The following is a 26,041-nucleotide window of genomic DNA, read 5'->3' as shown; positions in this document are numbered from 1 at the left end:
AAAACATACCTTGCTCGTGGATAGGAAGATTTAACATTGTAAAAATGTCTATTCTACCAAAAGCAGTATATAGATACAACGCAATTCCGATTCATAATCCAATGACATCTTTTAATGAGATGGAGAAACAAATCACTAACTTTGTATGGAGGGGAAAGTAGCCCCGGTAAGGAAAGCATTACTGAAAAAGAAGAACAAAGCGGGAGGCCTTACTCCACCTGATTTTAGAACTTATTATACCGTCACAGTAGTCAAAACAGCCTGGTACTGGTGCAGCAACAGATACATAGACCAATGGAACAGAACTGAGAATCCAGACATAAATCCATCTACATATAAGCAGCTGATATTTGACAAAGGCCCAAAGTCAATTAACTGGGGAAAAGACAGTCTCTTTAACAAATGGTGCTGACATAACTGGGTATCAATCTGCAAAAAAATGAAACAAGACCCATACCTCACACCATGTACAAAAACTAACTCAAAATGGATCAAAAACCTAAGTATAAAATCTAAAACAATAAAGATCATGGAAGACAAAATAGGGACAATGTTAGGAGCCCAAATACATGGCATGAACAGTATACAAAACATTACTAATGATCCAGAACAGAAACTAGATAACTGGGAGCTCCTAAAAAACAAACACTTAGGCTCATCCAAAGACTTCACCAAAAGAGTAAAAAGACTACCTACAGACTGGGAAAAAGTTTTTAGCTATGACATTTCTGATCAGGGTCTGATCTCTAAAATCTACATGATACTGCAAAAACTCAACTACAAAAAGACAAATAACCCAATTAAAAAATAGGCAAAGGATATGAACAGGCACTTCACTAAAGAAGACATTCAGGTAGCTAACAGATAAATGAGGAAGTGCTCACGATCATTAGCCATTAGAGAAATGCAAATCAAAACTACAACAAGATTCCATCTCACACCAACAAGGCTGGCATTATTCCAAAAAACACAAAATAATAAATGTTGGAGAGGCTGTGGAGAGACTGGAACACTTATACACTGCTGTTGGAAATGTAAAATGGTACAACCACCTTGGAAATCAATTTGGTACTTCCTTAAAAAACTAGAACTAGAAATAGAATTACCATATGATCTAGCAATCCTGCTCCTTGGAATATATCCACACCCACATTCACTGCAGCACTGTTTATAACAGCAAAAAATGGAAGCAACCAAGGTGCCCATCAACAGATGAATGGATAAATAAATTATGGTATATTTACACAGTGGAATACTGTACATAGATAAACAACAATGATGAATCCGTGAAACACTTCATAACATGGAGGAATCTGGAAGGCAGTATGCTGAGTGAAATCAGTTGCAAAAGAACAAATATTATATAAGACCACTATTATAATAACTGGAGAAACAGCTGAAACAGAGAAGAAAACATTCTTTGATGGTTACGAGAGGGACGAGGGAAGGAGGGAGGAAGAGGGGTTTTCACTAATTTAAGAATTATTTTAGGTGAAGGGAAAGACAACACAACACAGGTGAGGTCAGCACAACTGGACTAAACTAAAAGCAAAGAAGTTTCCTGAATAAACTGAACACTTCGAAGGTCAGTGTAGCGTGGGGGGAGGTTTAGAGACCATGGTTTCAGGGAACATCTAATTCAATTGGCATTAATAAAATCTATTAAGAAAATATTCTGCATCCCACCTTGGAGAGTGGCTTCTGGGGTCTTAAACACTAGCAAGTGGCCATCTAGGATGCATCAATGGGTCTCAGCCCACCTGAAGCAAAGGAGAATGAAGACTACCAAAGACATAAGGTAATTATGAGCCCAAGAGACAGAAAAGGCCACATAAACTGGAGACTACTACATCAGCCTGAGACCAGAAGAACTAGATGGTGCCCAGCTATAACCGATGACTGTCCCAATAAGGAATACAACAGAGAACCCCTGAGGGAGCAGGAGATCAGTGGGATGCAGACCCCAAATTCTCGTGAAAAGAACAGACTTAATGGTCTGAGACTAGAAGGACGCCAGAAGTCTTGGTCCCCAGACCTTCTGTTAGCCCAAGACATGAACCATTCCCAAAGCCAACTCTTCAGACAGGGATTTGACTACACTACGGGATAGAAAATTATACTGCTGAAGAGTGAGCTTCTTGGATCAAGTAGACACATGAGACTATGTTGGCATCTCCTGTCTGGAGGGGAGATGAGAGGGCTAAGGGGCTCAGAAGCTGGCCAAATGGACACTGGCCAAATGGACACAAAAATAGAGAGTGGATGGAAGGAGTGTGCTGTCTCATTACGGGGAAAGCAATTAGGAGGAGTATACAGCAAGGTGTATATAAATTTTTGTACGAGAGATTGACTTGATTTGTAAACTTTCACTTAAACCACAATAAAAATAAAAAGAATTTCAGTAGCACAACCAGAATAGAAGCCAGACTAGAATTGGCCGAAGAATTAAAGAGAAATGAAGCAGAGACAGAAACCTCTTTCAAGACATTTTGCTGATAGTCCTTTTATTCTCTCAAAGGAATGAGAGCAACTGAAAGAAAAAATAGTAAGTCTGAGGATTTATATATTCAGAGGGATAAATAAAACAGTAAAGTGACTTCAGGTAAAAATCCAAGCTAGGGAAGGATAAAAATGAATAACATATCTTCTAACTTCTCTTCAATCCAACAATGGATTTAAATATAGTTAGAACTGATGAAGTTAGTCTGCCATGCCAAGGGAGGAGGGGTGGGGGGAGGGGGAGAGAAGAAGGTGCTGTAAACATACAGCGTATTTCTTACCATTAGTTCAGGCGATGTGATATCTCTTGGGCCCTGATATGGATCATCACTTGATGCAAATGAGGCAAGTATTGACAAACCATTGAAAACCTGCTGATAGTGTTCTCCAATACGTAGCAGTAATTCATTATGCAGTCCTTGGAAATCCTGTCTCAACAGGCTTCCCAGTTCAATTTCTGTTTCATTCTAAGCCAAAGACACATTTGACAAAAAAAAAAAGTTTTTTCTTCATACTAACATCCTAGAAGTAAGTACATTTATCAAACTCACCAGTGGTTCCACAGGAGAAAAGGCCTGGCGATCTGCTCCCATAAGGATTTCAGCCTAGGAAACCCTATGCAGCAGTTCTACTCTCAGAACCGACTCAGTCAGCACACAACAACAACAACACTAGTATATGAGGAGCTCTGGACCAGGTGACAGGATTTACTAATGGTGTTAAGAAATGACACTGGAAAAGGATTCTTATCCTGTTCTCTGCTGGTAGGTCACCCATGGGCCTATAGGTAATGAAGACAAGGGATCAGACTTTATTTTGAAAAAAAACTTAAAAAGAAAAGTTTTGGTTTTCTCTAATGTCTTATAACATCATCAATTTAGTATCCATAGACCTGTATCACCAGGGGGGAAATACAGTATAGTTGCTGAGGGCATAGTCTTTCTAGTCAGACTGCTGGGGTTTAAATTTCAGCTGTCACTTATTAGCTGTGCTGTGACTTGGGCAAGTTACTTCCCTCTGATTTAGTTTCCCTACCTATAAAATGGAAAAATAATAGTCCCCATGTCTTATTTGGTAATTGTAAGAATTAAGTGAAACAATCCATATAAATCTGCTTAGCAGTTTCCAGCATGTAGTATGTACTCTATAAATACTTATTATTATTATTTCACCTCCACAATGTACAGATTTTCTTTCTCAAGATGATAAATACAGTAGTCAGTAACTCTCATGTGGGAAGAGATATGTTGCTGACGTATCATAGAACAACTGAAATAAAATAGCATCAGAGAAAACAGTAGAGTCACATACGCATTTCTGACAGGGTCTCCTATCCTCATGTAGTCTCATATTCCTCAAAGATATTGTCATTAATATAACACCAAAAACAAAGCACTAGCTGTAATTTTAAATTTTAAAACTACGAGAAACTAGGCCAAATTCCAATCAGAGCACTAAGTAACTAAACACCCACGTTGTATTTCAACTGAAGGAGGCTGCCTCTTCCTACGGATGTTTGTTGTTGTTAATTCATGGCGACCTCACAAACGATAGAACAAAACATGCCAGGTCCTGTGCTATCCCTGCGAATCAGCTGTAGATCAGACCACTATGATCGTAGAATTGTCAACAGCTGATTTTCAGAAGTAGATTGCCAGGCCTTTCTTCCTTGTCCATCTTAGTCTAGGAGCTCCACTGAAACCAGTTCTGCATCACAGCAATATGCAAGCTTCCACCGACAGATGGGTAGTGAGTACGTGTGAGGTGCACTGGCCAGGAAGCAAACCCAGGTCTCCCACGTGGAAGGCAAGAATTTTAACACTGCACCACCAAAGCCCCATCTCCCAGAAATATCCCATTGCTGTCAAGTCGATTCTGACTCACAGTGACCCTACAAGACAGAGTAGAACTGCCCCATAGGGTTTCCAAGGCTATAATCCTTATGGGAGCAGACTGCCATATCTTTCTCCCTTAGAGTGGCTGGCAGGTTCGAACTGCCAACCTTTGGGTTAGAAGCCAAGTGCTTAACCACTGCATCACCAGGGACCTTCCCATAGTTACCTATATATCATTAGGAACCCTGATGGCACAGTGGTTAAGAGCTATGGCTGCTGACCAAAAGGGGCTGTTAACAAAAAGGTCAGCAGTTTGAATCCACTAGCCGCTCCTTGGAAATCCTATGGGGCAGTTCTACTCTGTCCTATAACATTCCTATGGGTCAGAACCAGCTTGACGACAAAGGCTTGGTTTTTATATATCACTAATCAACTTATAGCTCCAATCAACTAAAAAATACTAAAATGCAATTAGCTGAGAACCTGATCCATGAAAGGATGACTGTCATATCCCATTACCGTTAAATGCTCAAAGAAAATAAAAGAATTCCATTTAATATGCTCCTCTAGCCCCAGGATAAAGCTTACTTAACATAATATTTGAACCTCTATCACTTGAGGATAAATGACCCACCCTCCCTCCTAAAGAACATTATAACAGCTCTCCTCTGTTAATTTAAACAAGAGTAAAATATTTACAAACATTCAATTACCTTCAGATAATGAAGGGCACGTTCTAATTCATCCTTGGAACAGGAACAGACCAAATGAGAAAAAATATATTTGAAGTTATTTATTAAAATCTCTCTACGATTGACATTTAGTTGTTTTCCTAAAGTTCGAATGAGAGCAGAAGCTGCAGGGCTTGCTTTTGCAGCAAGGTCAGGTAGCAGAACTTGTAACGTCCTCTGGAAAAGAAATACAGCAATTACCAAAAAGTACATTTGTCCACTGACAAAACACTCACGTAAGCTTTGGGGGAAAACATTTCTAAATGCCACAAAAATTTGGTGTCCACGTATGACTTACATTTGAATTCGTATTTGCCATTTATTCATTCAACAGATATTTCTTGAACATCTATTATGATATTCTGATTCTGGCACTGCAGATATAGCAGAGAAGAAAATAGGCAAGGCCCACACTAGCACAAAGGATAATTTCTCAGGAGTACGTGTTAGAACCCACCACCTGTCTGTCAGTTTGTCATACTACTGCGGCTTGCGTGTTGCTGTCATGCTGGAAGCTATGCCACTAGTATTTCAAATACCAGCAGGGTCAACCACAGTGGACAGGTTTCAGGGAAGCTTCCACACTAAGACAGAGTAGGAAGAAAAGTCTGGCAATCTACTTCTGAAAATTAAAAAAATAAATAAATAATTTTTTTTTTTTTTTTTTTTTTTAGCCCATGAAAATTTTATGGACCACAACAGAGCAATGATCAACTTGCTTACTTTGCACACTTCATCAGAAGGGATCAGTTGCTGGAGAAGCGCATCATGTTTGATGAAGCAGAGTGCCAGCGAGGGTAAGGGTGACCCTTGGTGAAAAAGACTGGCACAACAGCTGCAACAACTGACTAGAACATACCAGCGATGGTAAGGATGATGCGGGACTGGGCAACACTTTGTTCTGTTGCACATAAGGTCTCCATGAGTACACTTGACAGCAGCTATCTATCTATCTATCCACTTACCTACCCGTCTATCTGCTAAAATGTACTCACGCTCTAACGTAGAAGTTCCAAGGCTGATGTATTAAATGAGCTAACTTACGTTAGAGAATGAACAAGTGTAACCATACATGCAATATTTTAAGAAGTTTTTTAAATTAAAATGTCAATGCTGCAATATTAAAGAAAACCTTTTTAACACACTCACTACCCCAATACTGCAACAAATCTATTTGCATTTCGGCCTATTTCCTTAAGATTTTGTTAAAAAATTTATACAAAGTTCCAAACATAAAACAATTGGCTTTGCATTTATGTATTCACCGTGTATCTAACGAGCACCTACAACAGGCCAGTCACTATCCTAGACACTGGAGATGTGACACTGAACAAGACCCAGGCCTTGCCCTCAAAGATGCTTATGCCTTATTTATGTTATACCCTTAACTTAATATTAACATTATAAGGCTTATAACGTTATAAGGTAGTACCTAGAAAGTCTTCATAACTGTTAGGTTAATGGTTATATAATATTATACGACCTAAATGTTAGACATTCAGGTATCTTCTCAGGGTTCTGTCTAATTTTTATTTTGTTTTGCTATTTGGATAATGTAATAAACATCTGTACTCTTTGATTCCCGGAGTGAAGTTATTGAATGAAAAGGTATGAATATCTTTGTGGTCCTTACCACACACTATTATATTTCCTTCCAGGAGGATCTGACCAATTTATAAGTCAATAGCAGTACAATTTAAGTTTGTTAAAATTAGTCATAGTACAGCAAAAAATTTTGTACGAATCACTATTACAATTTATCAATTAAGAGTAATGATAAATTTTGTTTTGGGGAAAAGGTAAGAATAAAGAATAATTTACTCCATCCATCTTCAGAACTCAGCCCCAGTGACTTTTCAAAGGTTCCCAAAGCACACCATACTATAAACTCTACAATCTAAATTTTCAGCAGATGATCTATACCACTCGTTTTATACTTTATTAGTCCAGCTCCTTCATGGTAGAAACCACCGTGTTAGACTTTGTCATCATCAATGGAACCAATGACTGCACTAAACACATAAAGACTCAAATAGTTAGTACAATTAATTAGCATTAATCAATTAGTATTGACTCTTCAGGACAGTTAATCATACAGAGCAATGACTCAAATCAATATGAACTTAAGTCTCAAATCAAAGTCAAAAGAAAATATGTAAATTTGAAAATTCAGGCACTGCATGTTCCTCAACGTATTTACCAGATTTTTTCTTAAAAATAAAACCTAAAATAGAATGAACAAAATATTGAATTGAAAAACTCAGTTAAGTGAACTATGTATTTGCAACTTACAGTAAGGAAACGATTAAGATCAGGAAAATCAAAAACATTGGCAATTTCAGACAAGGTATTTAAAGCCATCTCTCTCTGGTGAGCCACGTCTTGCTTTCTCATCTCAGCATTCTGGCATGGAGTACTAGGAAGTGCTGTCATCTGACTGGAGTGGAGGGATTCTACCAAAAACTACAGCAAGAACAATGTTATTGTCAGTTTTCACACAAGGAAGAAAATTTAACTGATACTTTTTTAAGCTAACATATAGGATGGTAACAGGTACTCTTTCAAACACATTCCCTGAATTAATTCATTTAATTTTTAAAACAACCTTAAAGAGGTAGATTATGCCATAATCTCCCTTTTACAGAAGAAGTAACCAGGTTTAGTTAAGAAACCTGAATATCTTGCTAAGGATTACAAAGTTAATATAGGCTAAAGCCAGGACTTTAACAAAGCCTAACTTTTCTGGCATGAATTGAATCTACCTTTTTAAAAAATAAAGTGCCAAATCCATAATATCAAGGCATAAAGGAGTTTATCATCACTAAAAGGCTAAAAGACAGGCATCTCTCTAAAGATTGATAATAAAAAGTAATAATACATCACTATAAGATGATTTTTTGCCCTCTCCCATTTATAATCACAATTCAGACCAAGTTACTGAATATAAAATTGGCAAGATTTAAGTTCTCTTGAATAAACTGAGTATGTCATTAAAAAAAAAATACCACTTTTAAAGCAAGGAAAATTAAAAAAAAAAAAAATATATATATATCCTTTTTTTCAATGTTTGGAAAGTACTGTTGTTTCCAATGTCAGGGACAATGCTGGCTCTCACCTGACAGATGGGTTTTTTATACTGGCTGAAAAAGTTCTGCAGTTTAACACTTTTAGCTGCAACCAGAGCTCTAATTTCTGTGTAAGCTGCCCCAGAGACAGATGCTGACTTGGATAACAAACAATGCAATAAGTGCAACAGTGCAAAAGGTACCAAATCTCCTTTTGCTGCCCTAAAAAGACAAAAAAAAAAAAAAAAAAATTATCATCATTATCTCAGAAACAAAATGCAAATCTACAAATAAATGCATGTGGATATTACTTTTTTTTCTACGATACCTTATCACTTATATCACCATTTTTAACATACACAAATAAAAAAAGTAGAATGGCCAAGATAAATAAGACAGTATATGAACACTGCCAAACATACCTTCCGATATCCCCTGTCGTAAGAATCAAGGTATCCTTTAACTCGTTATTTCTGGATATTTGGGCATGTGTATAGGCTTCTTTCATTCTTAAGACAAAAAGCTACAAAGATAAAATTAATTGGTTAAAGAAATTTTTAGAGCCAGTTTTATGAAAACACAAATGTTGAAAAATAAAAATTATCAACCTCTTTTATAAATCCATCTTCAGAGTCCAAAGATCCCAATATATGCTTGATATTTCCACTAAAAGCCACTCTAACATCCTTGTCTGGGTCTTCCATTAAATTTAATAAAGTTCCAAGAACTATTTTTACATCTGTTTCATCTTCCCTAAAATCAAGATGCTTGCAAAGATGATGTAGATTATCTATGAAAGCTAAAGAATGAAAGCATATTTAACACATTAAATATGAAAGTTTTATTGCAAAAATATTGCTGCTAAATAATATACTACAAAGAATCTTAAGGTGTCTTATAATACCAATATTTAGCATTTAAAAGGTTAAAGTGGATCCTTATAAATTTAAATTAACTTATACTTAATAAAAATTATAAATTTAAATCTAAAATAAATTCTAGAATTTTCTAAGTCATAAAGTGAATAATCACTTTTAGATTTCGGTAATCATTATGTTCCCAAGACAGACTTAAAAAGCTCAGTTCACCAATTCACAGAACCTTGAACTAAAGCCTATCTTACTGTTACTGTTAACCCTATATTATAAGATTTAGAGAGTCCTAGAAACCATCTACCATCTATTGCTTTGAAAACTTGAGAACAAGTTGCACCTTACTACCTAACCTACCTAAACCCTACTACCTAAACTTACTAACCTTGGAACTTGCAAGCATTCTTGTAAATCTCATGCTCCCAACACACCCATATTCCATTACTATTGGAAAGTGACCAAGAAGATACAATTTATAGTCCTCAGATGGGCAAGGTACCCTAACCATCTGAAGTTCTGAAAGGCCCAAGGTAGAAGCAGGGGACACATTTAAGAAGGTCCCTGGTATGACTAAAGAGGATACAGAATATTGAACCTCACAACACTGAACCAACCATCAGGTATGCCACATTGGCTTATCAGAGAGGTGTTTCAAAAATCCAAAAATCACTGCCCTCGTGAGTTCTGTGATGCAGTCTAATACAAGGCATCCCATATCTAAGTAATCATTATTACATGAGCATTGAATCTATCAAGCATGGGACTTGCTATAATTTTCTGAGGCAACAGGCTAAGTCTATCAGTAATTTGAAAAATGGAGTTTAAATAGGTTTTAAAAATATTAAATAAATCGTAACAAATCACTCACCAAGTTTTACTGGACTAGATGTTTTTTTTTTCAGTAGGAAAAGAAATGGCTTGCAAACAGAAGCTTTTAGTCGAGATGATGAACATTCGTGTTGAGAAGTGACTTTCAGGTTCTTACAGAAGAGGTCAACATGTCCATGTTCAGAGAAAGGTTCTGTTAAAGAACTTGTCAAACAGAACATGCCATGAAGAGTACAGACAAGTTGGCCAAGTATAGAGGCAAATTCTTTCTTGACAATGTCAGAATCATCTTTGACTTTATCTCTGAGTAAAAAAAAAGAACAGGCAATAAACCTTCTTGCTTAATTTTGTGGTCTCAAAAGTCTCACTTAACTTTGTGTAAAAGTATTAGTAAGACAGAGCCTAGAAAATAAATTTTTTATTGTGTTACATATACATATATAAAACAAAGTATTTGCCATTTCAACATTTCTGACACGTACAACTCAGTGACATTAATTACATTCATCATGCTGTGCAGTCATCACTACTACCCATTGCCAAATTATAAGAAGTTTTTAGTTCTAAAACTAAAAATAACATTTATTCTATATATTCAGAAATAACCATAAATATGCATATATACCCAAAGAACTATGACCTTCCCAATTAAACAATATATTCAAAATAATACATACATAAGAATCTTGGGAGCTCTGTTACAAGAGCTCTGCTGCTGCAGTAAGATAAAAAATCCAGTAACACAACTAGCCCGGATTACTTCATGGGAGCTCTGCAGTGCCCAGTTATAAACTGCTGTTCTCCATTCAAGGAATATTCTTCTTGGAAACAGAGTCAGAAGAAACACACATCGTGACTGTGCCTGTGGTGCTGCAAAAATTAAGTCTATTAAATAACATTTCTAATTAAAAAAAAAAAAAACCACATTGCTGCCATTCCAACTCATAATGACCCTATAAGACAGAGAAGAACTGCCCCATAGGGTTTCCAGGGAGTGGCTGGTGGATTCAAACTGTTGACCTTTTGGCTAGCTGCCAAGTTCTTAACCACTGGGCCATCAGGGTTCCAACATTATTAACAGTACTAATTACATAAATACATGGATATACATACAGATGTGTACGTAGTCATTGTAAAGTCAAGTAACATTTAAAATACATATAACATCTAATTTAATTAAAAGCTTCTTTTTAGAAAATAAAGCATACTATTTATATGTCCACTGACAAAGTTCTGTGCACATCCTTGCTAAGTAATCAGAGAAACGCAAGTTGAAAATCACATCCATCAGGTAACAAAAAATTTTTAAATATTACTTCCCTGAAATTTTTTTTTAGATAGAAAAACAGTCTGACAAAGTTAAGTGTCAGTAAGCATGCAGAGCAGCAGGAACTAACGTGAATTCTGCTAACAGGAATGCAAACTGGCACACCATCTTTGCACAACAATACGGCAGAACAGAGTTGGGGACATGCCAACAGTTGAGGACATGCGAACCCTAAAACTCAAGAATTCCACTCCTAGAGAAATACCTTAAAATACTGCTTCTCAAACTTAAATATGCACATGAATTATCTGGGGATCTTGTAAAAATAGATTCTAATTCGGAATGCCTAAGTGGGACACGGAAAACCTGGTGCTGTAGTGGTCGAGTGGTACAGCTGCTAACCAAAGGGACGGCAGTTCGAATCCGCCAGGCGCTCCTTGGAAACTCTATGGGGCAGTTCTACTCTGTCCAATAGGGTTGCTTTGAGTGGCAATTGACTCGACGGCACTGGGTTTGGTTTGTTTGGTTTTTTTTTTGAGTGGGACACAAGATTCTACATTTCTAACAAGCTCCCAAGTGGTGATGAGGCTGCTAGTCTCTAGACCACACTTTTCAAACAGCAAAGCTTTGGAAATGCCCAAAGAGCCATTTATGAAGACATTCATTGAAAACCTGTTTGTAAATGGGAAAACATGGAAACTAGATTGTCCACCAGTAAGAGAACTAATAAATAGTACCTACTCATTCAGTGGAGCCCTGGTGGCACAGTGGGTTAAGAGCTTGGCTGCTAGCCAAAAGGTCTGTAGTATGAATCTACCAATCGCTCCTTGGAAACCCTATGGGGCAGTTCTACTCTGTCCTACTGGGTTGCCATGAGTTAGACTCAAATCGATGGCAATGGGTTTTTATTTATTTAATTGGCTACGACACAGAAGTTCAAATAAAAAACTAGGGTTACATGTGTCATCGTGGGTAAGTCTCAAAAACATGATGTTGACCAAAAATGCAAGTTACAAAAAGCAAACAATTCTATATCTTACTTAAAGATAAATACATATATAGTAAAAGCATGACAACATTCACCAGAATAGTAAACATCAAATTCAGAACAGTGGTTACCTTGGGGAGAGAAGGAAGGGAATGCATTTGGGGAGGGAACATCAAAGGGTTTCTGTTGTATCTAATATTTTCATTTCTTAAACTGGGTAGTCAGTATAATAGTGTTTGCTGTATTCTCCTTTTTTGTATTTATCAAATATTTTATAATATTGTTAAATAAGCATAAAGATACATAAGGATACATTTCAAACTTTTTACAGAAAGAAAGGGAATAGGATACGTGGGGCAGACTTTCATTTGTTCCTTTTTACACATCTAATTCCTTTTTGAATTATTTAAAATATACCTTTTTTTAAATTATTGAAAAGATACAAGGATCAGTGTTAGAGACTTCATATATAGTGAGATGAGTTAAAACAAAATAAAATGCACTTAATATAAGCAAAATTCTGTGACTACTTACAGTAGCTATCTGAAATTCTCTGGCTTAATGTTAGAAGATTAGTGGCAAATGTGGTCAATTTTAAAGCACCATCATCAGAATGGGGATAAATCCATGGAAGTGAGAGCATTCCACATAAATCTTTCAGAATTTCATCTTCAAATGAACTTTTTACTACAGAAACACACAACAGATGATTAATTGTAACTTTTCCTTAATCACATCAACTCTTTTTTTAATAAAAATATGGATGTTTTAAACATCAAGAGGACACATATATGAACATTCAGTAAATAGGGGTGCTTAACAGAGTCCCATAGATGATCTCCAGAGATTTGTAAACCCAAAGAAGTGACTTCCTAAAAATATATATTTTGTAAAAAAAATCAGATTTTCAGATTTCCAAATAAGAAAACTTAAAAAGAAGTTATACATCATTTATATTGACTGGATGGTAACAGTAAATCAAAATACCACACAAATAAATTTGGAACTCAGAAATAAATGACAAGCTTAATAAAACTATCATCTTTTTTTTTTTTACTGGGTTAATAAAACTATAATCAAGGGGGGAAAAAAACTTATGGATATCCACAATATTTCTACATTCAGGCTTCAGGCCAAAAATAAAGCCTATTTCTATACTATTTTTTTAAAGGTTATTCGAATTTACTGCTTACTTGTACTCACCTTGCATATAAATCAAAGCATCATATATTTTCACCACTTTATCAATGACTGTCTCCAAGTCAGGTTTTTTAATAGATTCTAACAAATTCCTACAAGCCTTAAGCACTTTTGTATAAAAATCCAAAGACATCCAAGTTACCACTATGGAAAGTTTCTTCTTATATTTGTGTTGAGAATCCTTGAAATCATGGCTGTAGTAAAAACATTTTTTAAAAATGGATATTATAGTTAAAATGCGCATTATAGTCAAACCTAGTATTGTAGTAAAGTCAAAAGAAATTATGAGTATAAAACAAACTATAACCTTAACCCACTTCAAAGTAAATATGCACATCAATTGAGATGTCATTATTATTTTAAGTTCAATCTCTTTATGTCAGCCTAAATCGCTCTTAGGATTTGGGAATGAAAATTAATGCAGGATAGTTAAAGGTGGCATCACCAGGCTTAAAAGTGAGATACCTTTCATATGGTTAGGTAGGTGTCAGAGGTCTAATAAAAGTCTCGTATAACTAGAACTACAAGAATGAAGTCTTCGCTTTCTTCACTTCTAGAATCCCTAGGGATTTAAAAACTGAGAAGTCTTGAAAACTTCAAAGTAGGCAAGCCCAGCCTTGAAAACAGCAAAGTCCCTTAGCAATACTTCACAATTGAAGCTTAGTCTTTGTGTTTTAGTGCTCTGTGTGTGTAAGCACGAATTATATGAGAAAGCATAATTAATAAATTAATACAGCAGACTGATGCTAATTTGGACTAACTTGTATCAATGAAAATACTAAATAATATTAAGAATATTTTCAAAGTACATTATTAAAAACTCAATTTGATTCAGCTAACAAAATACCGCAAGTTCTTACAGCAAATATACTTAAATGAATTACTTTAAATTAACACATCAGTTGTCTATATAAACAGGCATTTTCAAACTGCTTTAAATCTTTTGTCCAAATGGCGACCCCCACCCCCCACCCCCAGACGCTTACGCAGTAATTACTAACCGGCTTAGTAAACCCCTTCTTCATAATAGAGCAAGGGAACACTTCAACCTAATCAGTTATACATTCAAATTATTTTAAATTCCAAAACTAATTGAATCTGAATCAATGTAGTTTCTCTGCAATCTTTTTCACTGAGTAGTTGAAAGAGTGAGTCAGGAAATAGAGAATAAATGATCACATAAAAAGTTAACAAGGACTATTGGTCTATAATGTGGCAGTACGAATAAGGCTAAAATTTCAGAGAGAGTTCACACTTCACTTGTCTCCCCTAATAATTCTATATTAGCAACACTGAACTGAAAATTTGCCTTCGATGAGTTCTAAATTCCTCCTCTTATCACCACCTATAGGGTCGCTATGAGTCGGAATCCACTCGACGGCACTGGGTTTTTTGGTTTTGTACTCTTATCACCAAATGCAGAAATGGAGTATAGCGAAAAGAACGTTGGCTTCCGAGTCGTTTAGAAACGTGTTCTGCCACTCGATGGGCTATTAGATCATGTGTCTTCAGGGAAATTACTTTAGGCCTCATACATCAAGAGCCTCAACTTCTCTGGGCCTCAACTTTTATTTTGCAAATTGGGCGGAACAACATTTACCTCACAACATCACTATAAAGAGTTAATAAGAAACGTACATTGCTTAGCAGTGCCTAATATTTAGTGAACTCAATAAAAATTAGGTGTCTTGTCCACTTCATGAAAAGTTTGTGTTCTAAGATCACTTGAATCAAGTGAATAACTAGCTTTCCTAAACCAGTAAATTCAAGTTCATTACAGGAAGCCCACCCAGAAAACACAAGAGGTTGTTTTACCAGTCCGTGTTTTGATGAGAACAGTGAACCGTACACAGTGCAGTGAGTTGCAGGACAACAGTGATTCCCTCTAAAGTCTCAATAACAGGATTGTCCGGACTACTGCATTCAAGAATAACCTGCAGGGATTCAGCTTTGTGTCTCAGTGCACTCCATAATATGCTCTTTTTGCTCATATCCACATGTTTAATTCTACAGTGAATTATAATCACAGTAGGAAAATGTTCATGAATAAATTTGGTTAGAATGTGAAAAATATTTAAAACAACAGATACTATGTAACGTTAACTACTAAAATTTATACTAACATAAATTTAAAACAACTATTTCAGGGCTGGATGAGATAAGGCAATTCTCTGACTACATTACAAAAAATAGTTTGTTAACACTTTAAAAATTGCTCATACTTGTGAAGTCTCAGAGATTTTTCATATATTCAAAAGTTAAACCAGACAGGCAAGTAAAGACACGCAGAGTGATCATATTTAAGCCTGAAATAATGTTTCATACTAGAATAGACTAGAGGAACTATTAAAATACTTTAAGTAGTAAGTTTAGAAAGAACAAATGTTCTTTGTACATTTAAGTCAAAGCACTTCATTAAAGGTAATTTTTAAAAGCGAATGAAGTTTTACTAAAAGACTAAATACAAACTGAACGCTGATCGTACTCCTCAGTCTGCTTCAGTGCTCTTTTGGAAGAACTTAAAGACAAGCTGAGTTGATGTCTTTTGGGTGATATTCCATCACTGTTGCCGCTGAGTTTTTCCTGTTGAGTTTGGCACTGAACCTCCTCAATGATTTCCATACTTTCCATTTTTAAGGCTTCATAAAGTGGACCCAACAAGTACTGAGAAAACAAAATTCCAAAAACTGTACCTCGAAAGCATGGTTCTATTACACATAGGCAGCAAGAATGCACGAGGTATTAGTTGTACGTTTTCCTGGTGAAGTAAACAATTTCTCAGAGTCTCATAAGACAAAACAAAGACCCAAGTTAATCTGTATTATTTCAGCATATATATCAACTGTGGCTCTACAGTCTTAAAAGGCTTAAGACAAATCCTTTTCTCTGTAACCTGTTTTTCCCCTCTGCCACGAAGAAAAATTCTATAAGGGAATTGCTAACTTTTTTCATAACAGAAATCTGGCAAGATTTATAGATAAAAAATAAACCAAAATGTTTAATCAAATTACTGTATATCTATTTTATTGTAATGCTTGTACCGCCTCCCATAGTCTAAAAAGGAAAAGGATCATAAAAGGTTTTCTAAAAGTGATTAATTATAATCAGTCAAGCATAAGCTCCATGTGACTACTCAAAGTTTCTGCGATAAAGATAGTAACTGGCCCCTTTTTAATTAATAATGCAACATGCATATTTCACATCACACATTCTACTTTAAAGCACTCCGCTCCTTTGGCAGTTCATTACTCCACTGGCAGTTCGTTTCAAATCCTTCTGAAATCAAAGCAAAAATCCCTAACAGGGAGTCAGACTATACAATGGAAATCATTCTGTTCTGGGTACACATTATTATTAAAGATATCCTATTTTCCCATTATTACATCTTGCACACATGCATGCACTAGAATGATGAACCAAGTACATGCTTAATAAGTAAGCTTAAAAATGACTCACCTCTGCTTCTCCCTCAACTCCAAGCACATCCACAAGAGCCCTACAAATATTTCCGACATAGACCTTCCTGACTGGTAAAGCGGATTCATATCCAGCTGGCACAAATTTAAGAAAGTACTGCAGTAAATGGCACAAAGCTGCTTTTAGCAAATCAGACTTAAGCCGCATAAGCACACCATCTTCAAACATGACACAGAGTTTTTCCAGCAGCATATTTAAATAGACAGGTTCAATGTTTCTATAAGCTTCTGCTTCTAAGGGGAATAATGTCTTCACCAACTTTGACAATGGCTCTTCATAAAGTTTTAGTTGATCGGCATCCATTTCTACAAGGCGTTTTAATAATTCAAAAAATGAGGTGAAAAAAGTGCTGGCTGGTTGTTCTGGGAGCCCTCCAAGTTCAAAGAGTTCGGTTGAGAGGCGAATTGCTAAGGATTTCACTTTTGGACTACCATACTCCAGCAGAGCACAACCTATCTGCCAAAGTAAGAGTTCTTGCCTTCTAAAAAACACAATTGCAATAATACGAATAAGAACTGTTAATAAAGTGACTTCAATAAATTCTAAATTTTGCCAACTCATAAACTGCAAAGGAGCTGGTTGTAAATATCCCATGTGTTCATCTACTTGACTTAAAAATCGGCTAGCTACCACTGGCCATTCCACGGAGTGTCCCATTGCATTTCTTCTGTGGAGGCAAATCAAGTCTTCGAAAAGATGTAATAATTCCTTTGTCAGTGCCCCCAAAATAGCAGGACTCTTGCTTTTAAAAAGAAATAATAATGAACAGATGACTTCACAGATTTTCTTGTGTAACATTTGACAGGATGGACTTGCTGCAATCCTCAGAAGTCTTGTTATAATCCAATTACTGAATTCTTTGAAATAAACAAACAGATGTTAAATAAACAAGCATATCAGAAGTGCTAATTTATTTGCTAAATTCTTGTGTATTGATTTTTAAAGTATTGTTGTTAGTGACTGTCAAGTCATTTTAGACTCATAGCAACCCCATAGGGTTTTCTGGGCTGGAATCTTTTCAAAAGCAGATTTCCAGGTCTTTCTCCCACGGAGCTACCTACCGGGTGGGTTAAAACTGCCAGCCTTTCGATCAGCAGGCAAGTGCTTATCTGTCTGCACCACCAGGGCTTCCTTTCAAAGTATACACTTTACTAACAAAAATAGTCTAAAACAGTCCCTACACAATGGAACTTTATTATAGTAGTTTGGACAGATTAGGTCCTAGCTTTCCACTTACTACTCGTATGAACTTGGGCAGGGTTACTTCATTTCTCTGAACCTCTGTATCTTCATCTATGAAGAGGGAATCATGATACCTACTTTATGGGCTACTGAAGGGGGGATCAGGAGCCCTAGTAGCGCAGTGGTTACGAGCACGGCTGCTAACCAAAAGGTTGGCAGTTCGAATTCACCAGCCACTCCTTGGAAACCCTGCAGGGCACTTCTACGCTGTCCTATTGGGTCACTGTGATTTGGAATTGACTCAGTGGGAACGGATTTTCTTTCGGTTTGGGGGGGATCAAATAAGACAATGTACGTGAAATACCCAGCATAGAGCCTGAGTATAAAAATGCTCAATAAATAGTTATTATCACTCCTTCAACAAATATTGAGTGGCAACTCTGTGTCCCAGGTAGACAATAATAAATCAGTCACAGCCCCATCCTCATAAATCTTACAGCAGTTCCTCAGACTTTAGGACTGCAAGTAAGAGATACATTTCATATCATGATCAAGTATACACATCAGAGTATAACTTCCCCATAGGGTTTCCAAAGCGGTGGATTCAAATTGACTACCTTATCATAAGCAGGTGAGCTCTTAACCAGTGCGCCACCAGGGCCCCACATACACATACATATTTTATTTAAATATATGAAACAAAAGTTTCATGAAACAATATTTACTCTTGCATGCAATGTACTATGTATGATATTTCCTAGATGATTATATTTTATTTTGCTTAAATACTGGTAGCTTCTAAAGTGAGTTCTTAACACACTAATGGGTCATGACCTGTAGTTTAAAAAACACTGGAGCAAAGAACAGAGACAAACAGGTAATTATAGTACAGTTTAATACCACTCTGTACTAAAGAGCATAAAGAAAGAGCAACCAAGCCAGGCCTAGGGCCTGGAGTGGGGAGTCGTGATCAGAAAAGACTTCTTAGCGGACACAAGTCTTCAAGTTCAAGCAAAAAATTTAAAAATATTTGATGCTTTATATATATAAAATACAAGATGTTTTGCTTTGTAGCTCTTTATGAGAAGACCAATAAAGGGACAAAAGGATCAAGCCTAGAAAAAAGCTTCAACACCTATAAGAGGTCAGCAAATTTTTTCTTAAAGAGATAGATAGTAAATATTTTAGGCTTGAGGGCCATACGTTCTCCATGGCAACTAGTCAAGGCTTGTAGCACGAAAGCAGCTATAGACAATAAGTAAATCAATGAGTGTGGCTGTGTTCCAATATAGCCCTATTTACAAAAACAGGTGGTCTGTCCGTGGCCATAGTTTGCCAATCCTTGATCCAGAAGAAAGTGATTATAAAAAAAGAAATGAACAAACAAAAGTGTGCCAAAGTGTTCAATGGCAAATATACAGATATTTCATTACTTCTATTCCACTCTAAGTACCAAGTACATGAAAGATAATTTAAAAATAAATAAATAAGGGTGGCTGAAATAAAAATAACGATTGCCATTCCACCCCTCAATTGATGGCAAATTTGACCAACAAAAGAAGTATAATGATGCATATGTTGATATTTACAATGAGCAGAATAGGGATGATTTCATAAGGCAGATTGCGAATGAATGCACAAACAGCAGAACTTACCAATGCAACTGCCTTTGGCCTCGTTTTGGCCATGGCTTCCACTCACATTTACAAACATAAGTGGGGACGACTTCATGATGTGCTGAATGAAATCCAGCAACATCACAGAGGTTGGCTGAGAGTCCGTTTTCTTTATGAGTTCCACAGCAACTAGAACAATAAAGATTCCTTATGAAGAGTCATGACAAAGTGAACAGCAGTTTTTTGGTGAAGGAAGAATGAATCCATAGCAAGGGGAATAGATGCCAGGAAGATGTTGTGAAGCAAATGATTCCTAGATGATGAGGGGTTGGTCAAGCGGAGACAGGAAAGGCAAGTGGTCTAATCGGAGGAAGCACCATATGAAAACGCATCTCGCAAATATTCAATAGTCTTTTGTTATTCTTCAGTAACTAATAATTTTACTGATTTAAAAAAGAAAGCCTAAATAACTATCACAAGTTATAAAATCAGTGCTGAATTTGGAATCAAAATTATAAACATTGAACCAAGTTTCACTCGGTATCACCCCTTCCATGTAATCAACACAGGTATGACAGACGTGACATCACCTTGGTTTTAGGAATCAGTGCCAAGTTGCTAACATTTTGTCTTAGTTTGCCACAAATACGCAATAGTTGACTCGACAAGTCAAAGGCCCCTATTACCTCCCACAGACAGAATCACCAACTCTTAGAGTTCTTTACGACATTTACTGTTTCTTAACCACTGGGATAAGACCAAACTAAAATACGGTCCAGATCATTGTAACTGGCCAAATAGTATATGTAATATTAGTCAATATTAAAGAACTCATACCAAGCAGCAGGAAATCTAGACAGCATATAGAAAAACAGAATTACTTTAAAGCCTAAGTCATATTATGTAACAAGCAGTAGGCAAGCCTGTAGAACAAACAACTTGTTTGAGAATCGGAAATATCATCATTACTAACTCTGTATCTAAAACCAGAAGGAGAAAAACACAAGTACATATGTACATACAGAGAAGAAAGTGAGTAATTTATAAGGTTGATGTCAGAAATCAGTGGTTTCTTACCAACATTCACATCTGTAAGGATGCGGTCAACGAACTGACATAGGATTTGTCTTGGCTTCTGTACAACTATGTTATAATCCTCTGGACTGGCACTGAAACACAAATAAAAAGTTTTTAACACTTAAACAAATTCACAATTTCATTTATAAAAAATTATCTAAACTTGAAGTGTGTTTTGTTTTAATGTTGGCATTCCCAGTATACTTCTACTGTTTAAAAAGAAAATCTAAATACGTTACCAATGTACATAGTTATTTTCCCATTCATTATCTCAAACAGTGTTAAAAAAAAATGGGAAGACGATTGTTTTCTTGATTATTCAACAACAAAGTCCAATCTTGACGGGTTACATACAGGATTACGGTGTTTATAGCTAATAAGCACCATGAAAGAACTGGTCCTGGTACACCCACCAAACCACTGCTGCTGAGTCAATTCCGACTTATAGTAGCCCTACAGGACAGAGTAGAACTGTCCCACAGGGTTTCCAAGGCTGTAAATCTTTATGGAAGCAGGTTGTCACATCTTTCTCCTACAGGGCAGCTGATGGATTCGAATCCCTGGCCTTTTGGTTGGCAGCTGAGCACTTTAGCCACTGCACCACCAGGACTCCTTTCCTGGTATACACACACACAAAAAAAACCCAAACCCAATGCCGTGGAGTTGATTCTGACTCACAGCAACCCTATAGGACGGAGCAGAACTGTCCCATAGGGTTTCTAAGGAGTGGCTGGTGAATTTGAACTGCCAACCTTTTGGTTAGCAGCCTGAGCTCTTAACTGCTGTGTCACCAGGGCCCAGTAGACATTAAAAAATATTTGTTGAATGAATGAATGATTCATAAGGATTTTCCTGAATTTTATGTAACTCTTTAACGCACAACCTTCCAGACCTGTGGAGTATTTCCCTCTTCTCTGCCACTGGACCATAAGCTCCCAAAGGAGAGACACTTTTATTTCCCCTTGCATACCTGCAGCACACAGAATTCTGTCTTGTTTGACAGACAAGCAACTAGTAGGTGGCCGAAGTTAACAGATGTTTATTAAAAAAACCAAACCAAACCCAGTGCCGTCGAGTTGATTCCGACTCATAGCGACCCTATAGGACAGGGTAGAACTGCCCCATAGAGTTTCCAAGGAGCACCTGGTGGATTCGAACTGCCGACCCTTGGGTTAGCAGCCATAACACTTAACCACTACGCACCAGGGTTTCCAACAGATGTTCATAAGTAATATAAATTCCAGGTATGTAGAAAATCAAAAAACAAGTAGTTACATTTGTAGCTGAAAGCATTGTGAAAACAAAAACTTGGTACAATATATCTTATTTAAATCAGAACTGTCCAACAGAAATATAACACAAGCCACAAATGTAATTTTTAATTTTCTAGTAGCCACATCAAAAATGTAAAAAGAAACAGGCAAAATTAATTATAACGATATATCCAAAATACTGTTTCAACGTGTAATCAATATAAAAATTACTGAGCGCCTTTTTTTGTATTAAGTCTTTGAAATCCAGTGTATCTTACACTTACAGTAAACCTCAACTTAGACCAAGCCACATCTGAAGTATTCAATGGCCACACGTGGCTAGCGGCTACCATATCAGACAGCACAGACACAAATACAGCAACAGAAAAATAAAAAAGCCAAGACATTTTGTCATAAGCCAAGTGCAATTTGGCAAATGTTATTTATTTTAAAATGTGAAAATGAGGTACGTAAGGACAGGAACCAGGCTTGTGGGCGGTCAGTTTCCTATAAAGTTTAATTTTGCATAAGCATAATGCATTCATATGTTACTTATAAAATTTTTTAAAATTAGTCTTTAAAAAAGATGATTATCATTTATTTCATGTATATCACAATAAGGAAACTCATGGGAGTATTTCTTATTTTGCAACCTCTGCCTTAGAACTAAGAGGACATACCCCCCCAAAAAAAAAACCCAGAGGATATACTCTTTCAAAAAGTGTACTGTGATATTTGATTAGAAATTTAAGTATTACATTAAGTTTGAATACATTCAACAAATATTTGAGTACCTCCTCTGGGGCAAGCATCAAATACCAGGATAACCAAGATACAATATACCTGCTCTAACAGAATTTACAGAATAAAGGACAAATAAGTAAACCAGTAATTATAACACAGTATGGTTAAGTACAAATACCGCCAAGAAAGAACACAAAAGGGACACTCAATCCTGATGAGGGGCCTATCTGTCAGGGCTTTCTGGAGGAGGCGAGACAAAGCTGAGTCCTTAAGGGGTCAGGCAGGTAAAATAAGGGAAAAATAAAACAAAACCCATTGCTGTGGAATCGATTCCAACTCATGGTAACCCCATCTGTTACAGAGTAGAACTGTTCCATCGGGTTTTCTTGGCTGTGATCTTTAAAGAAGTTCACCAGACCACTGGATGGGTTCGAACCGCCTTTTGGTTGGCAGGTAAGCACAAACCATTTGCATCACCCTGAAACACACAAAGGAGAAGTGGAGGGTGCTCCAAGGGGAGGAAAGAGCCATGTGCAAAGGCTCAGCAACAAGAACACGGCCTGCTCTAGGAACTCTGTTGTTGACATGTGTCATTAAGTCAATTCCGACTCACGGCAACCCTATATGACAAAGTAGAACTGCCCCATGGGGCTTCCGAGGCTGTAATCTTTACAGGAGAAGACTGCCAGGTATTTCTCCCGCAGAGTCGCTGGCTGAGTTCAAACTGCCAACCTTTCAGGTAGCAGCCAAGTGCTTAACCATTGCACCACCAGGGCTCTAGGAAGGGAAAGGACGTAACTGAGGATGAAGCTTAGAAGGTAAAATGGGGTCAAAGCTCAGAGGACCAGCTAAGGAGTTTGGATTTTGCACAGGGGGCGATGAGACATCGAAGGGTTTTAGGAAGGGGAGAGAAGATAAAACACATTTTTAAAAGGTAAATTCAATTGTTATGTCTCTGCTTAAAAAGCTTCAAAGGCTTCCTACTGCACTTACAATAAAATCTAACTCTTTAGTCTGTAAGGCACTAAATAATCTGGCCCCTGCCTGTCCTTCGATCTTCATCTTATACCACTCCCCTCTTCATTCAGTATGTTCCAGCCTTCTTTCCATTCCTTAAAACCTAGGCTCCTTCCCACCCAGATTTTTTTTTTTTCTGATACAAGGGGGAGGAGCCTGGTGGCAGAGTGGTTAAGAGCTAAGGGTTCTAACCAAAAGGTCCACAGTTCAAACCTACCAGCTGCTCCCTGGAAACCCCACAGGGCATTTCTGTCTTATAGGGTTTCTATGAGTCGGAATCGACTTGATGGCAATGAGTTTATTCCATCTCAAACACTCCTCTCCCAGGTCATCATCCAGGTGTCCTCTAGTGGCTTGTGTTGCTGCACCCAAGATCTTCATCCCCATCCCACTGGCCATTTAACACTTTAATTGCAACTATCAATCTCTAAAAATATCTTGATTGCAAAGCAATTTTAAATAGGGAAGTCAGAGAAGGCATCTCTGAAACGACATCTGAACAAAGCCAGTCAGTGTTCAGACAGAAGAAACAGGCTTGGAGGCAGGAATGACTTTGGTGTATGAGAAACAAGGTCAATGCCACTGGAACAGAATGAACAAGGCAGGGACAGAAAGCAGTGAGTTTAGAGGCAGGCTGGAGCCAGATTATGCAGGACCTTAGAGGCCTTGTAAGGAGTTTGGATTGTATTCTAAGTGTGCTAGAAAGCCAAAGGAAGGTTTTGAGCAGGGGAGGAATATTATATAATTTAGAGTATGATTTATAGTTAAAAAAAAATCACTTTGGCTGCTGAGTGGGAAATAGATTGTACACGGGCAAAAGTAGCAATGGAGAGGCCAGCTGGGAGGTTACTGTAATACTCCAGATAACAAATTATGGTGATAGCAACAAAGATGGTGAGAAGTGTCCGTTTTTAGACAATTCTATATGGGTCAGTTTTTCTACTCTTTCTCTTGAAATGGCTACAAATAAATAAAATGAAAGGTAATATAATCTCTGTTGATGAAACAGACTAAGTATAAATCCAAGATACTATTACTTTTATTAATAAATCTCATGGAGGAAAAGAGGGAAGCTAATTCTACATTACATAAAAAAGCAAGGTGGGAAAAACAGAAGGAACTTCACAATGAGCCTGAAGGAGAAAATCTGTACTTCGACTTAATAAAAAGAGCACTTTTACTTTTTTTTTTTTTTTACAAAAGTAGACGTTACTTTACAGAACGTTAATGCAAAGTATCTTTGCAACATTTGTGCAAAGTGGAAAAAATTCACACACACAAAAATAGGGTGATGCAATCGGGACAAGAACGGTGTAGGTCTCTTATCTCCTTATTTATGTAACTGAAAAAGACTAAATGTGCTTGTATGGCTGACAAGTGGAGGTAAACACGAGGAGTCCCTGGGCGGTGCAAACAACGGCTGCTAACCCAAACGTTAGAGGTTTGAGTCTACCCAGAGGCGGCTAGGAGGAAAACCGTACGGCGCACACAGGGCTCTGCTCTCACACACGGTGTAACCATGAATTCCAAAACGCTCGATAGCAACTGAGTGTGGAAAACGGACCAGGAAGTGACCCGAAGGGACCCCTCTCTCCGGCTGCAGCAGGGCACCCCCCTCACCCCGCGTCGGGGCAAGCTCCGGGCCGCGGCAGAGATGAGGTGGAGCCGGCAGACGCCTTCCTCCTCTCGGACCGGCTTCCCTCAGGCCTCCGGCTACGCTTCGGGTCTTTTCCCGGTCTCTGAGGGAGAAGCGCCCAGCTCAGCCAGCGGGCATCTCCACAGGGCCCGGGCCGGTGCTGAGGAGACCGGAGCCGGCGCGCTGCAGAGCGGGGGAGCCCCACGTGAGCCGCCGGCTGGGACCGAGGACGGGAGGGGTGGGGGACGAAGGGACTGAAGACAGCCGGCCTGGCCCTACCTGCCCAGCTCCCGCAGAGCCGGGATCATAGACGCCAGCTCCAGGCCATGTTCGCCCATGTTGAGGCGGCGCGGCCCTCGGCAAGGAGATCCACACGGACTCCCGGCGTCTGCACCGCTGCCTCTGGCGGGAATGCGGGGCCCGACGGAGTCCCGTGGAGCCCAAACCTCCTCCCGGAAGCCGCCGCTGGTCCCGCTCACCAGGCCCGACTTTCCTTTCCGCACAGGACCCGGGGGAGGCCGACGGGCGAAAGGGGCGGGGAGAGAGGCGGGGCGCGTCGGTCAGCTTTCCCGAGCGCCGCGCGGGCCGGAGGCGCGGAGCCTTGACTGTGAGGGGAAGACTCTGCTGCTCGCAGCCGGGGAGGCTCAGAAACCAAGACCGCGGGATCTGGGGAGAAGGAGGCTTGGCAGGGAACTGCCCAGACGCCCTGGCTGCATAAACGCGAGAACTGAGAACACTGAATGACTGAGAACCA

The 26,041-nt window shown here is 38.1% G+C and overlaps 1 protein-coding gene across 3 annotated transcripts in view; it reads right to left on the bottom strand.

Annotated features, from left to right (window-relative positions):
* Window positions 1–25,794, bottom strand: part of ATR (ATR serine/threonine kinase) — a 101,278-nt gene extending 75,484 nt beyond the window's left edge. For 2 of the 3 annotated variants that reach the window (XM_049867762.1, XM_049867763.1), the window contains exons 1-16: window positions 25,567–25,794; window positions 20,638–20,729; window positions 19,600–19,749; window positions 16,742–17,619; window positions 15,771–15,949; window positions 15,101–15,292; window positions 13,289–13,479; window positions 12,620–12,772; window positions 10,508–10,700; window positions 9,871–10,133; window positions 8,739–8,929; window positions 8,553–8,653; window positions 8,181–8,352; window positions 7,358–7,528; window positions 5,048–5,242; window positions 2,781–2,966 (exon numbers count right to left, since the gene is read on the bottom strand). In XM_049867762.1, coding sequence (XP_049723719.1) covers window positions 2,781–2,966; window positions 5,048–5,242; window positions 7,358–7,528; window positions 8,181–8,352; window positions 8,553–8,653; window positions 8,739–8,929; window positions 9,871–10,133; window positions 10,508–10,700; window positions 12,620–12,772; window positions 13,289–13,479; window positions 15,101–15,292; window positions 15,771–15,949; window positions 16,742–17,619; window positions 19,600–19,749; window positions 20,638–20,729; window positions 25,567–25,625 — 3,366 coding nt within the window. In that variant the 5' untranslated portion in view covers window positions 25,626–25,794. Of the gene's footprint in view, window positions 1–2,780; window positions 2,967–5,047; window positions 5,243–7,357; window positions 7,529–8,180; window positions 8,353–8,552; window positions 8,654–8,738; window positions 8,930–9,870; window positions 10,134–10,507; window positions 10,701–12,619; window positions 12,773–13,288; window positions 13,480–15,100; window positions 15,293–15,754; window positions 15,950–16,741; window positions 17,620–19,599; window positions 19,750–20,637; window positions 20,730–25,566 lie in introns of those variants that run through there. The other variant, XM_049867764.1, reaches the window with a different exon arrangement.
* Window positions 25,795–26,041: the final 247 nt, after the last annotated feature.

The sequence above is a fragment of the Elephas maximus genome, chromosome 23 (assembly GCF_024166365.1).
Source record: "Elephas maximus indicus isolate mEleMax1 chromosome 23, mEleMax1 primary haplotype, whole genome shotgun sequence".
In the NCBI taxonomy this organism is placed as follows: domain Eukaryota; kingdom Metazoa; phylum Chordata; class Mammalia; order Proboscidea; family Elephantidae; genus Elephas; species Elephas maximus.
Note: the sequence above shows the minus strand (reverse complement) of the source record. Positions and strands in the feature narration are given on the sequence as shown.